The 15892-nt window shown below is 40.9% G+C and overlaps 1 protein-coding gene across 6 annotated transcripts in view; it reads right to left on the bottom strand.

The window, feature by feature from the left end:
* TCF20 (transcription factor 20) overlaps positions 1–15892 on the bottom strand; it is a 151094-nt gene that overhangs the window by 47623 nt on the left and 87579 nt on the right. For 2 of the 6 annotated variants that reach the window (XM_075067788.1, XM_032803168.2), the window contains exons 3-4: positions 14653–14746; positions 7418–7467 (exon numbers count right to left, since the gene is read on the bottom strand). In XM_075067788.1, the coding sequence (XP_074923889.1) occupies positions 7418–7467; positions 14653–14746 (144 nt within the window). Of the gene's footprint in view, positions 1–473; positions 529–4353; positions 4482–7417; positions 7468–14652; positions 14747–15892 lie in introns of those variants that run through there. The other 4 variants (XM_032803172.2, XM_032803167.2, XM_032803169.2 and 1 more) reach the window with 4 other exon arrangements.

Genomic DNA, 15892 nt, shown 5'->3' with positions numbered 1-15892 from the left:
GATTGGAATGTGAAAGGCTGCATACATTTGGGGGCCACCTTAATTGTATGGGGACGTTGCAAGAATTAATTTGAGGGCAGCCTGGGCAGAGATCACTCAGGTCCTCACTCTGGTGCCCCGTGAAAAGCCCATGTAGAGACCCCATTCCTGAATCCACTAGAAGCCTGGAAAGGGACCCCACACATACCTGACTCTAAAAGTGGAACACCTTTGTTTTGCTGCATGCACACCACAAGCAGCAGATACTTGTTTATGGTGTGGCATACAACAAAACACCAGTGTCATTTGTCACGCACTGTGGTGGCGTAATTTTCACATTGGCAGGTTGGATGGTGGAGAGGCATGCCTACAACTTCCCATGGGGAGCAGAAGAATGCTGGGGGAGGGGAGAGGTAGAGGCAGAGTTGGAAGGGGAAAGAAGTTGTCAGAAGAACAATTTTCCCCCTCTTTCACACCCTAATCCTTCCCCTCACCTAAGAGGGCTTGTTACAAGCAAGAGCAAATGTCCTGAGGATCCACTGCTTCCTTACTGGGGGAACTTCTAGAAGGAGGGGAGGACCAGAATACAATGATTATTATTATTAATATTTTGAGCACCATAGCTGTACAAAGCACTTTATAAAGCTAAGATGACAGGTATCTGCCTTGTGGAACTTAAAACGAATCAAGCATGAAACTCAGAATAGACTGCCCTGCAAGAGGGGATCAGCACTGGAAAACTATGCAGTTACTTTCCTCTAAGAACAGACTACAAGTTAAGCAACTTGAAATTGAAAAACCCACATGAAAAAAAATTAAGGACACATTAAAGTTTACTGACTCCTGAAGTCTTATAAAACAAAGATCTAAGCAGTTATCAGGGAGGATAAAAATAAATAATTTAAAAATAATTAAAAACCATTTTTTATAAATTTTAATTAAATAAGGTTTGTTTCTTAAAATAAACATCTAAAATTAAATTTGAAACTGATAACCTATATTAAGGCCTGGAACCAGACTCTGCTGTACTGCTAAACAACTTTTGAGAGCAGGAGCCATTTCTGCAGGTGTAGAGAATATCTTCCTCATTTCAGTTTATTCAGCTAGTTCAATTCAATTACTAGTTAATTCTAAGTTAAGAAACGAAGTCAGAATTAAAAAAGTAGGAAAGACTGTCTTCCTCTTCCAATCTACGAATAAAAACTAGATGTGAGAGGATGAAATCTCCTAGTTCTAAAATCTTGAATGGTGTAGTGATCAGAAACAATCAGTTCAATCTACTTACTACAGACAACACTTTCTTTTAATAAATTAGATAGTTTTGCATCTAAAACATGTTTTTATAAACTTTTTTCCTTAAGTATCAAGCACATTTGAAGTTCTAATACATTAAAAATGCTGTTTTAATTGAATTTTAATTTCCATCCAAATAGAGCTTAACACAAATAACAAGTAAAAAATTAATCTAATAAATAAGAAATGCATCAACCAACGATTTTCTATCATAAAATGTAAAAATTAAGACTCTCAATAAATGCAAGTTAAGCTATATAACAGCTTAAATCTATGTGTACAGCTACAGTGTATCCATCTGGTTAGAAAAATGAAGCACCAGTTTTAATGTAAAGGTTATATAGTTGCAAATCAGCATGTTTTAATGGTTACCGGCCAGTGAGAATCAACTTCTCTTTAGCAAAAGAACTAAAATGTACAAATGCAAAACAAGATTAAAATCTATTCTTTTAACCAAGGTTTCCTGGTTACTGATTTAAAATATGATTAAAATCAGTAATTTAAATTGCTTTTATTTAAACAGTCCACCCTGATTATCATAAAGAAGCCAGTTCCATGTCTGCTCAAGTTTACAGAGCTGCAAAAGACACCAGCAACACACACTGCTAGATCATCATCCAATTATTGCTCAGCCACACCATCATTTACACTTTATGGAAGACAAAAATAAAGCTTAATTAAAAAAACCTGATGATCTTTACTACTTAGGGAAAAATCGACAATAAATAATAATGGTTAATTTTGTTTGAATGGCTATTTTTCTTCAATGAAAGTCTCAGAATGTAAGAGTACTAAAAATCACAGAAGAGCTGAGCTAAACCAAGCCAACAGCCACGTCACAGAGTCCTAATACCAAATACTAACTGTTTTCTGCTATTGCACATATAAAATACAAAACAATTTATTAAATCTCACTTCATATAATATACCACAAAAACCACTTTGTAGTCACTTGACTAGAGAAATACGGAAGGTTTTAAAGCAAGACTTATCAGGAAGTGGCTGAGAAGAGAAGGGAGTCAAGAAGGGGGAAAACAGCTGTACTTAGATAAGGCAGTAGAAGTACAAGAGCAACTCTCATCTGCAGAATCAGGGAAAAGGGACAGAGGCAAGCAAGACCAAGGTAATGCAAATGAGCAACAGAATGAGGTCAGAGATCCAATTAGTGCCAACTTGGCGGTGACTGGGGACACCTGCTCCAATAGGACTCTGAAATTGCAAATTCATTTCATTTATGCCTTGTCTTCACGTATAGCACTCTAGTGGTGCAACAGCTAGCACTTTAGCAAAGACGCTCCTACACCGATAGGTAGGGCCCTACCAAATTTAAGGCCATGAAAAATGCATCATGGACCATGAAATCTGGTCTCCCTCCATGAAATCTGGTCTCCCTCCATGGTCTTTTATGTACTTTTACCCTATATTATACAGATTTCACAGGGGAGACAAGTGTTTCTCAAATTGGGGGTCCTGATCCAAAAGGGAGGTGTGTGTGTGTGTGTGTGGGTGTCACAAAGTTATTTTTGGGATGGGGGGTGTCACAATATTGCTACTCTTACTTCTGCGCTGCTGCCTTCAGAGCTGGATGGCTTCTCACTGAGTGCCCAACTCTACAGACAGTAGCGCAGAAGTAAGCGTGGCAATGTCATACCATGCCATCTTTATTTCTGCGCTGGCGGTGGCAGTGGCTCTGCCTTCAGAGCTGGGCTCCCAGCCAGCAGCCGCCCCTCTCTGGCAACCTAGCTCTGAACGTAGCGCCACCATCAGCGCAGAAGTAAGAGTAGCAATATTGTAGCCCCCCTTGTGACACCCCCCCAACCCCAAGCTCCTTTTTGGGTCAGGATCCTTACAATTACAACATTGCGAAATTTCAATTTTTAAATATCTGATATAATGAAATTTACTATTTTTAAAATCCTATGACTGTGAAATAGACCAAAATGGACCATGAATTTCATAGGGCCCTACCGATAGAAGAACTTCTCCCACCAGTGTAGTTAATCCACCTACCCGAGATGGTAGCTATAATTGGCAGAAGAATCTCTCCTGTGGACACAGCGCTGGTTTATATGGGGGGTTAGGCTGGTATAACTACATCACTCAGGAGTGTGGATTTTTCACACCCCTGAGCAACATAGCTATATTGATAAAGGTCTGTAGTATAGACTTGGCCTGAGGCCACCAAGCTGCCATCAGATAGCAATGACTTTTGATTTTGGGTGCGCTGCATATTGATAGTGATCTGCAAGCTATCTAGATAACTAAATGGATATTCTGCAGAGTCAGGGTATGAGGAAGTGCATTTCTCAATGGCTTTGCATTTTGGCAACCAATACAAGAATAAATATTAGAGAGATTCGTAAGATTGTGGCCACACAGATACGACTACCTACTTCAGCTCCAGTTTGGCTGGACAGGCAGGAGAAAGGGCTTGGTATGGGAGCGGGAGAGTGTAACAGGTCCCTAGTAAGGATCACCTCTTGCCCCAGTTTGGGTAGAGGTATCCTCCATGCTAAAAGTGAGAGGCTTGCAAGACTATAATCACTGGACAATTATAATGATTTTGAAATATCAAAGCAATTAAATTCTGACCTGGCAACATCCACATTACAAAACTGTAAGTACAATAAGACTAGTCTATTCCTAAGTACAAAGTTTAAGAAGGTGGCAATCCTACACCTAAGTGAGGTGGTGGGGTTGGTTTTTTTGTTTCTTTATTGGTTGATTGGTTTTTGGAAGTTCACTATTTAGGTTCCATAAAATTAAGGAAAAATTTCTGCCAGATTCTGATGCACATGGAAGAGATAAGAGTATGAGTGGACGTTTCTGGCACCGAATACGGGAGTTGGGTGAAATCCAGCAACAGTAGAGGAGGGCAGTTATTAAGCTTTGCCCTTGACCAGCAAACAGAGGGAATTGCTAAAGAAATAAAAAATGAAACCACTAGCCTGAAGAAAACTGAGGAACAAAAATCAAAGCAATCCCAGTTATAACCTCTGTGTGTGTACAAACTGCCCCAACTTCTCCCACAGAAGTGGAGAGAGGGCGGGGGGGAAACTGGAAGTCCTCCCCGCAACTCACCTGTGCTTGCTTTTATTTCCATTCCCAGGAGCACACTTCCCCCCTCACCCCCGCTCCGACTGCTCTGTGCTGAGACTGCCTTTCACCATCTTGTTCTGCAAGGAGGGAAGAGAGCAAGGAAGGAGGGGCTGATGACCCAAGCCAAAAGGAGGAGGAACAAGGAGATATGAGGGAGAGCAAGAGACATGGGAGGGAAAGAGACACACAGAGAATGAAAGAGGGAAAAAAAAGTCAGTACACTGGAATGAGTTACACAGATTTTCAGACAGGATTTTCCCCATGACAAGAGTTGTCATTAAGCAAGATTGGAGAGATCGGTTTTAAATTAAAAAATATATATAAAGAATTTCACAAGAAAAAGCAAAAACTTCTCAATGAAACCCTTTAAAGGTGACTGGCAAAGGATTTCTGAAACATTGGACATGTGCCCTTTTATGGTCTATACAAGAGGCTTAAAAGTTCTCTTCCCCAACACTGTTACTCAACCCTAAAAATATCAGGAATGTTGAGCACGGCCATCCCTGGCTCGGCTGGAGCACCCACTAGATGTGTCAGAGGATTTATAAAGTTGTCTCTTTAATTGAGGTTTGAGAACTGGAGTGTCTAGTATTAATTAGCTACTGAGGTTAAATAGGCATTAACATAAAGCAAAGAGCTTTAAACAGTCTAACTAGAAGTCCCTTCCTCTCTCAATTACTAAACTTTCACTCTTTTGGCTCTCGCAAAGTCACAGTTTAACTTTTTCTCCAGTGAGTCATTTTAACACAGTGGTTCTCAGCCTTTTCCACATCAAGACCACTTTTTCCGTATCAGGATCATCCCTCAACCATCTCTAGCTTGGCCCCCCCAGCCTCCCATTTACAATATTGGAAGGATAAGGCGGTCATGACCCTCAGGCTGAGAACCCATGTAATTCTTCCCAGGAAGCTCTCGAACAAACTAATGCTGATCAGTGAAGCATTCAGCAAGGGCAGAGCCACATTCAAGCAAGGAAAATCCTTCCATTCTCTCTTGAGCTCAAACAAGTGACTCAAAACTTTACCATGAAAAAGCTGTAGACAACGAACGCCAATTTCTTCCCATAAAACAGGCAAAAGATCTGCACTGGGCTTACTGTTAGTAAACGTCACACTTCTACAGCTTCATCAGGTACCTGTTTCAGTTCCACTGCCATCCTCTGTTCCCTCAGAGCTTACCAGTGAACTGAACTGTGTTCAAATAGCTTATATAAAACAGACTGCATTCTAGTCACAAGGCAGCTGTGTTTTAATGGTTTTCCTATTGTAGTCTGAGGACCATCACTGCAAATACTAATTCAGCACTGCCGACCCAACCTATCTGCAAGAACTGAATGCTGGAAAGCTTTAAAAGTTTATATTATTTTAATTTTTTTAACCCATTAACAGGGGTTCTCAACTTTATTGCACCGCAACCCCCTTCTGACAACAAAAATTACTACATGACCCTAGGAGTGGGGGACTGAAGCCTGAACTCACCTGAGGCCCACTGCCCTAGTGCGGAGGGGTGGTAGTGCAAAGCCAGAGCCCCACCGCCCTGGATGGGGAGGCCAAAACCCAAGGGCTTCAGCACCAGGCAGCAGCCTGAGTCCTGCCGCCAAGGGCTGAAGCCCCCATGCTTGGGCTCTGGCCCTGGCCAGTGGGCTTAGGCTTCGTCCCTGGGTGGTGGGGGTCGGGCTCCAGGCCCGGGCTCCAGCAAGTCCAAGACAGCCCTGGTGACCCCATTAAAACGAGGTCACAACCCATTTTGGGGTCCCAAACCGTAGTTTGAGAACCACTGCTATAACATGTCTTGTCAGTGGACAGCAAAACCAGGAAATCCTTGCGTTACAGATCCTTCACAATCACAGTAGACAAGTGTAAGAAAAAAGACACCAGTTTCATCCAGCTGTTGGGGCAGTTCAGACTTTTCAATTATTGATTCAGGCAGGCATTAGTGCATTGGTTTATGCTTGTTCCACATTTCTCAGATTCTCTCTGCAACCATGAGGACTAGAATTTTTATTTTTAAATGAAAGGATGATTAAAAGGGAGGCTGACCATTGCTTACAAATTGAGAACCAAAGGCCTAGAGTCTTCCAAGCTAGACAGGATCTGAATTTTTAACATAAAAAACAAACTACCACTGTTTTTTAAAAAGTGTGGGGGTAAATAAATAAAAATAGCTTGTCGTGGTAAAACCACTTGCTCAATATACTCTTCCCCTTTATATAGATTTTATTTTTCAGAACTACCTTGTAAAAAGACCAGAAGCCACCAGATGTCAGTCTAATCCAAGACACAGCAGAAGAGAGCTGCTGACAAGTACCTGAATGGAGTAACTGAATTCTCTGAAGCATTCTTGCAAGTGCTAAGGAGCAGAATCCTCCTCCTCTTCCCCATCCCAAAATCTAAATTACAAATTGTGCTGTCTATACTCTCACACAATTTAAATAGATTCCTGCTAGCCACCAGAATCGCCATTCCTCCTGATGTTTTTGATCACCTAGTTATACAGGTTGATGCTTCAGTAACTTGTACTGAGGATGTGAGGGAAACAGAATTAGCTGAGCAACTGTACTCAACCTGGTACGTGCTGCTGAACTATAACAAGCTGCTTCTATTTCTGGCAAATCTTTGCTTCCAACAGCAGATTAAAACTTTTCCATTAGATGTTTTTCATTTCTTCTTGCATCCCTGGCAAAGCCCAGAAAGAACCTTCACCAAAAAGTTGCAGTATAGCACTCAAAAAGGAGTGTATTGACTGTACCATAAAAGATAGGAAATTAAGCTGGGTTTCATATAGTCTCTCTGAAGGTCTAGACAGCAAATGGCAAAGACATATAGTAGGCTTCACAGATCTTCTTAAGCAATCTATATTCTTCTAGGTAGATACTTATCCCCAAAAATGCATCTCCCACAGACCCACACACGGCTTCATCTAAAAGCATCTCCTCCCTCTAAAACATGCTATCTGGGTATAAAACTACTTCATTAAAACAAATGTAGACAGAGCCCAGAGGACGACAGCTCTGAATGGACCTAGCAGGGAAGAGGTTTCCTCTTACCTTGTGCTTGGGGCACCTCACTGAGAAATTCTCTTCGTTTAGTAAACAATCTAGAGGAGAAGACAGACAGCAATTTGATTATTTTATTTATAAAAGTATACTTTGCATAATGTGTGTGTATTGATCATACCTTTCAGATAGATGTTGTATTCAGAGATCTCTTCTAGAATTACTATTTGGGGTTTTTTGGAGGAAAGGGGTTTCAGGAATATTTTAGTTAATTAAGTTACCAATAGACCTGAGTGATATTGTCTTTACTACAATCAATATGCCAAGCCCAACTTTCCCCTAATGCCTCACTGCTGCGTAAGGAGTAAAAGTCAGAGCAAACCCACAAATCTCTCCTGGCTTCATGAATTCTAACCCTCAGAAATACAAAGACAGGAAAGACCATATACACCAGTAGTTCTCAAACTTTTGTACTGGTGACCCCTTTCACATAGCAAGCCTCTGAGTGTGACCCCCCCTTATATATGTAAGTGTTTTTAATTATATTTAACACCATTATAAATGCTGGAGGTCAAGTGGGGTTTGGGGTGGAGGCTGACAGCTTGTGACCTCCCATGTAATAACCTTGCGACCCCCTGAGGGGTCCCAACCCCCAGTTTGAGAACCCCTGAGATACACCCATCTCATCTTAGCATATTATTCCCGCTTTATGCTTCAGAGGAAAGTGACTGCCCCTCATGTTTAGCAGAAAGTCCCTGAAACATCTGGGGGGAAAAAGTTGGTGTGTGTGTTGTGACTTATTTCTAACCCCAAATCTGGTGATCCAGTTTTGTTCATTGGCACCACGCTTGATATACCGCAGGGTCACTCATATTGCTCTTGGATCTGCGTCCACACTCTCACTGTGAAGCTTCACTAATCTAAGAAACTTAATGACTTCACATTTTTAAGGACCCTAGAACAGATCAAGTTTGTTTTTAAAAGTGACGTTAGCATTAAGAGGTGCTACATTAACAGCTCCTGGAACCGTTAAGTGCTGTATCCATAGAAGAGGGTGCACTAAAGGCAACAAGGCAGTGCAAACTTTAGAGCTCCAGCCTTCTACTTCGGGATTTCCAAGTGCCCCACATTTCCATTTCACAATCAAATCCTGAAGCTGCAGTGCACTCTACATAGGGGGTTCAGCTGCATCTGCTAGGTATTGTCATCTATGGTGCTACACCACTCTTGGTCAAACTTTTGACACTACCTCCAAATACCTGATGTTACTCAGCCAGCATCTCATTACTGTGTTATTTCTGGTGGATTACCAGTGTAAGAATTCAGCAAGGCATTTATGACCTCGTGTCCTCTCCAATGTCCCCAGACTGCCAGCAAGTTGCACTGTGGTCAATAAAATGTGCTAATTTAAAATCTTAAGTATGTAGCATAACTACAGCTCTCTGCTGTTCCAATCTGCTAGATGAGTTTAACAGATAGCACCTAGGGCTTCAGGGCAATGCTTTCTAGACACTCAAGCAGAGTTTCCTTTGCTGGTATGAAACGTTTCTCAGTTTCAAAATCAATGCCTCTGGCCTGAATCAAAAGGAAGTAGCATGCAATAGCCGAAGTTACTTCAGAGATTTAAAAAAGAGAATAAAAACCCTTATCCCTGCGCTAAGGGCAATAATTTCAGATGCAGTATAGCAAAGACTGTCTCATTATAAAGATAGGAATTTTGCACAATGAGACTGTACCATGAATTATCATTGTACAACATAGTAACCATCAAAACAAACCTGAAAATATTTAGAGAGAGAAGATTGTTTTCTCCTTTTAGTGAATTCAGCACTGGTGACAGATGAAATCCTCCATTCATCCCCCAAATGGGAAGGGCACATAAGGGTGGGCAGTATAAGCTTCCACACACCATTTCCTGTCAAGACAACTCATGCCCTGGATCTGGACCATGCGTCGGGGTAAGAAAAGCTCAATATCTATTATTCAATCTTTGTTTTTTTCTGACATAAATACCAACATTGGAGCCAATTAATGTCAACTGTGGTACTTAGTGTTAAAGGTTAGGGACACTTACCTCCGCACTGGGAATGGGAGAGACACTGAGATCATTTCACAACTGCCACTGACTACTCCCAAGATGGCAAAAACTTTTGCTTACTACCAACCTGGCCTGGATTTGAACTGGTGACCTAAGGTCACACATTTCATTACCCAGTCAAGTAAACTTTAAAAATCAACTCCAAGAGGTAATTTTAGATAGCAAGATAATAATACATCAAGCTAAGGTCAGTTCAAGGAGGAAGATGGAAAGAAAGCCATGCACCTTGTTTGAGCAGGTTTTTCTGCATGGAGCAGTCAGGGAAAACATAACAAAAGAGGATTTTGACACACAATTATGCTTATATCTCCTTGTACTTTGTCTCTCTCTCTCTCTCTGGTTTGTTAGCCTTCACAAAGAATATCTGCAAGCAAAGAGGGTTTCTGTCCCTTAAGAATTCATCATTTGCTAGTTATTCTGTTTATGGAGTACACATCCTTTGTTTGTGATATCACACAATATGGATGCTGTGGAGACAACTGTGATGTAACAATCAGGATTTGACTCCAGGTGAGGAAGAAAAAAAAAAAAAAAGAGGGAGTGGATGCGAAATCTCAAGAAACAAGGATCCAGTTTCCATGGAGATGTCTCTAGGACTAAGTTATCTCAGACATCAGTGGCTCTTCATAAATTTGAACAGATGAAAGCTAAACACAGATGAAACGTTAACAATAGCTATCTCCATACTATTATTACCATAGTGCAAAGCACCATAAAGATACATCACAACGAACAGTAAAGACAACACATAGGAGTCATGGGCCAGCAATCTTCCTCCACGTGTCCTCACACAGCCTTGTGAAACATGCAATTCCACATATTGTCCAGTCAGCCACATCATTAAATCACACTCACCACAGGTGCCCCCTGACCCTGGCATTCACCACCAGTCCCTGCAAAACTTGCTCCCACTCTTCCTCCACTCACCCAAACCACATTTCACACAAACTCAAAATCAGGTATCACTACAGTTATGCCGTAAATTTGAGAGATTATCTCCTTGTTAGTGTAGCATTTCAATTTGAAGACAGCGAGTGTCAATATCCTGTTTCTGTAGCATCCATGTCTAGCATGCATAAAGCAAGATGCTGAAGACAAGAGACTGCAGCAACTTCATTTTATACTTCATAGTAATACCTTTGATTCTCCAAAAGTGGCTGGGTATCGTTAGAGCAGTAGCCACAAGTCCAATTCTATGTCGATTTGGCTTCCCTTGTAGTCATGCCACCCCAATATTTGAAGCGTTAAACATGCTCCAATGCTTCCTCAAATCTGGGCAGAAATTTCTTTGCCTTTTCAACAGACTTAGATTTCACCATTGTCTTTGTTCTATCTTCATACAGAAATTATTTAAGTGGCACTGTTTAATTTTGATTCGTATGCAAGTGGAGAGCTAGAGTTCAGCTCTCTTGCACACAAGGGTGTCTTATTTTGACAAGGATTATTTTATATGTAAGGAGATCAAACACAAGATTGAGTTCGGATATATAAAACCATTCATATGTACAGGCTGGAGCAGGTTTATTAACCATGTGCCTTCCTCAACAGCCAATCAGCAACAGTGTTGCAAAACTTGGTTTATTCGGGACCAGGCTAGTGATCTAGGACTAAAAATTGATCTTCAGTGTAGAAACACAGAGCATTAACTGCTATCCTAAAGGGACATCCACCAGCAAATTGATCCCCTGATGAACCATCAGCACCAGAAATCAAAAGAGAGTCCTCCAGCATATAAGTACAAAGTCTTATGATTAGCATTCAATTCCTGTTCTTGTTGTTTACTGAAAATGGACTCAGACACTAAAAGGAGGAAGGTAGCTGTGCTGTACCTGTTCTTCTCTGTAGTTCAAATACCAAAACTTAATCAGCTACTAAAATACTTATAAACAATGGGAAGTATTTAGTTTAAAAATCAAACATGATTGTTACCAAAAATATTCCTAGAATTGTTTTTTAAAAATACAAATAACGCAGAGAGGAGACAGATCAGCTGAGGAGCTGGGTGAGAAAGGGGCTGGCTGGCAAAGAGACAGGGATTAGGAGCTAGTGAGGGCTGTGGATGATTATTGGAGACTAGAAGGGGGGAACTGGGACTGGCTAGGTGAGGAGACGAACTGGTAAAAGGAACCAGGGATGGAGAAGATACAGGACTGGGACAGGGTCTTGCTGGAGAAGATGGGGCCGAAAGAATTACTAGTGGGGAAATGGGCAGAAGAATTTATGTCCAGTAAAGAACACTTGCCTACAGAGCCTGGAATGGAATCCAAGATTCCAGAGTCTCACCATTCCTCTGATGTTATAAATATCTGTGAAACTCATTTGCAAGGTGATTTCCTCTCGTACGGGTCCGCAGAGTACGACAACCTACCACTACTCTCAGTTAAGCCATTAGCTCCTGCAGGAAGTGTGTGTGTGGTGGCTCTAGATTTCAACCCTGCTAACGACATTTGGGTGTCACTATGATGCCACGTGATGGAATTTCTGTTTTTTCAAGATCTAGGAAGTTATACATAAAACTATGTTAAAAGAACATCAGTATGCAAAAATTAGGAAATGACAGCAGTAAAGTTTCCAAATTTGCCCTCCTTGTGCATATGCATTATGAGACAGGCTTTAAATTACATGATGAATTGTTTTTTCCCCCCACAGGATCCATGCTCATCCAGTGCACAGCACAGACCTGCTTCAGTGATGAATCAGGACTGCATAATAGAGGAGACTGTTTATAGAATCCCTCCTTCATGTTGCAGAAGCTGGAAGGTGCATAGGGAAAGAGGCAGGGAATAGTTGGAAGAAAGATGACGGACTCATAGTTAGGGCAGCAATGCTACCTTGGAGAACTGAATTTTATCCCTGCCTCTGCCACAGAATTTTCTTATGTAATGTTGGGCAAGTCACTTAACCCAGACTTTTCACACGTGATCAAGTAATTGGGGGTTCCTCGTTTTCCAAGTCCATAGCTTGAGATATTGGGCTCTGATTTGAAGCACAGCTGCGAAATCACAGCTACAACTGATGTCAACGTGAGCTATTCTTTGAACAAATGAAGAGTCATACAATGCTGAGTACTCTGAAACACCACGTCCTAAGGCCTCTCAAACTGGGCAACCAAAATTAGTGGACATTTTTTACATTAATCTCTCTGTGACTCAGTTCCCCATCTGTAAAATGGGGATAACATGCCACATCTCACAGGGGTGATATGAACATAAATTCATTAGCAACTGTGGAACACTCATGCTACAGTGATGAGCACCACAGAAAAAAACATAAGAAAATAATAATTCTGTCTGCAGAGCAGAGCTTGACTAATGTGTAGTAAATAAGGCCCGGACTCTCACACTGAACAATGAGAAAACATAATATTGAATAGCTAGTCATTAAGTGAGCACCATACATTCTGTGCACTGAATAAGGTAGGGGTCCTATGGAAAAAAATAGTATGATCTCGTAAATAAATACTGTATCATAACACATATGCACAAAGGAGCTGCATTATGATTGTACAGGCAACTTTACTTCAGGCATTTCCTAACTTCTGACTGCTTGATTTTATTAAGATTACAATGTCCTTTTAACATAGTTTTTTGGGGTGTAATTTTAAAAAGAGTGTGTGTCATACCACACAGTAGATGAGGCCTTAACTGGATCAAATTTAACGTCAAAGAACCCTGAATTCCACTGCAATTTTAATTCTGTTTTATTATTTAGCATTTATATTGTGGTATCATGTAAAGGACCAATAGGTTGGGGCTCTGTTGTGCTAAGTGCTGTACAGTCATACACAGGAAGACATGAAGTTCAAGAAACACACCCCTTCTCCTGCAACAAAATATCCTGTGTAGGTTTTGCAAGCCAGCCAGCCAAATAATGTCAGCTGACCACCTATTATTTGACCCTGGTCAAATATTCCAGCAAGAATGCCTGAGGTAGGCAGTGGCTTACCTTTTTGATTGAATCATCGTGCCATTCTTTCATTTTTTAGAACTTCATTTAATAGTGATTTGCATTTTTCCAAGTTAAAATAACTCAGTTAAGTAACTTGTTTCTTGTAATTAGGCATATGTATCTAAGGGTAAATCTGCTGGAGACCATAAGATCTTACTCTTCTTTGTTACCATTGTTACTGTTCTAATGAATTAGCGCTTTAAAATATCTGACAAAGAATTTTTGGACCATTCAAATGCCCAACCCTAATCCTGTCTTCTAAATCAGAGGTTCTCACCCTTTTTCTTTCTTTTCTTTCTGAGCCCCCCCATAACCCCGAACAAGCTATAAAAACTCCAAAATCCACCTGTGCCACAACAACTGTTTTTCTGCATATCCAGTAGATTAAAAGCAAGGGCCAGTTTTAGGGAATAGCAAGCAGGGCAATTGCCCAGCAAAGTTAAGTTGCTCAGGCTTTGGCTTCAGCCTTCTGCCCTGGATGCCTAACGCCAACCCTGCTCTCTGGTTTATTTTGGCAGAGCTCCTGAAACCTGCCCTCCTCCCCTTGCCCTGGGGTCCATGGACCACTGGTTGAGAACCATCATTCTAAATAATCTAGATTATTATTATTGCACACCAGACAACTGCACACACAGATAGCACTAGTACTCTGATCACTGAGCAAAAGGAGCAGCTCTTCTAAAACTATACCAGAAGTGAGCAATGTCAGTGCTTGGATACGAGACTTGTGTGGGCACAAATGAGGTGCTACTGGAAGTGGTGTTTATGACTCCACAGGTGACACTTTCCATTTGGAATCTACCAGGCTAATGCCCAATTGTACTGCTAAGGATCATGTCACTGTAGGAGGTGCTGTCTTTCAGATGACATGAAAAATCTGAGGTTCTCATTACTGGGAGTCCTTAAACAGCCTGTACAATTTTCAGGGGGAAAGGGGGTTCATCTCCCATGTCATGGCTAAATTCCACTTTTTTTTAACTGCATTCTCCAAATTTAAAATTCTTTCTGCAGTTTCAAGACTATTCTTCTACATTTCTCAATCCAGCTTGTTCCAACATGCTGCCATGCTTTTTTTTTTTTTTTTTTTAAATCAGCTGCCATGCTCCATCCCTTACATTACTGTATTCCTTTGGTGGGTTAAGAGATTCAGAGTACAGCAGTTTGTAAAGTGCTCTGGAATACTTTGGGGGAAATATGTGTCCTATAACTGTAAGATATTATTAATCTTATTTGTTCTTACCTGCATCAATGGCACACGGGTAATGGTATCGGAAGGAGCAACCTTTGTTGTAGCAGCCTAAGGTGGCTCCTGGCTCCTGGCAGTGGGAACATTTCTGAAAGGGACAGAAAGATAGAAATATTAGCAAATAGGTGAGTCCTCTATCACCTCTCTCCATACACCTTTTCCTGGTATTTCCACTACACAAATGTCAGCAATTTCAGGCACTACTTTCTCAAAATTCATCAAGAGCCACCAGGTCCCAAAGATCACTTTTTAGATTACCAGTACATTTCCTTCAAACAGCAAATAATGGGTCCCACCATCCAGCAGATAAAAAGACAGGTTTTTCAAACAAACTTTTGCACGGCAGCAGTAACTGGACTTAATGTACTGTTAAATAGCAGACAACTCTACCAGCTGCCGGATGAACAGAACTATCAACATTCCCTGCATCTACTAGGCCATCATTGTCCAGTCTCTTGGCAGATGTTTCAGAACACAATGATGACCTCCGTATTGGAATTGCAGTATAAAGACTTGAATATGTCTATGGCAACTTTTAAATCAGACTTAGTAGAACAGAGAATGGATATGGGGCCCTAGTTGGTATAAAAATCACTATCTGATTCATCCAGCCAAATCTTTCATTACCACTGACATGTCAATCCAAGAGGACTGAAGCCAACCTGAGCATTTTGTCACACAAGATAAAGATGAAGTGTACCTGGTGCTAAGGAGAAAACCCATCAATGTCACAAGAATGGTATGTCTCCAGATTAAAGGTCTTCAGTGCTAGAAAGATGTTGGTACTAGGGCTGTCGATTAATTGCCGTTAACTCACGAGATTAACTTAAAAAATCTCATTGTGATTTAAAAAAATCACAATTAATGGCAGTTTTAATCACATTGTTAAACAACAGAATACCAACTGAAATTTATTAAATATTTTTGGATGTTTTTCTACATTTTCAAACATACTGATTTACATTTACGGGGGGAGGGATAGCTCAGTGGTTTGAGCATTGGCCTGCTAAACCCAGGGTTGTGAGTTTAGTCCTTGAGAGACCACTTAGGGATCTGGGGCAAAAATCAGTACTTGGTCCTGATAGTGAAGGCAAGGGGCTGGACTTGATGACCTTTCAAGGTCTCTTCCAGTTCTGGGAGATAGGTGTATCTCCAATTTATTAAAAAAATTACAACAGAATAAAAAGTGTACATTGCTCTCTTTATATTATTTTTATTAAAACTATCTGCACTG

Source organism: Chelonoidis abingdonii, chromosome 1 (assembly GCF_003597395.2).
Source record: "Chelonoidis abingdonii isolate Lonesome George chromosome 1, CheloAbing_2.0, whole genome shotgun sequence".
Classification (NCBI taxonomy): Eukaryota; Metazoa; Chordata; order Testudines; family Testudinidae; genus Chelonoidis; species Chelonoidis abingdonii.
The sequence above is the reverse complement of the archived record's forward strand: the minus strand, read 5'-3'. Positions and strand labels throughout refer to the sequence as shown.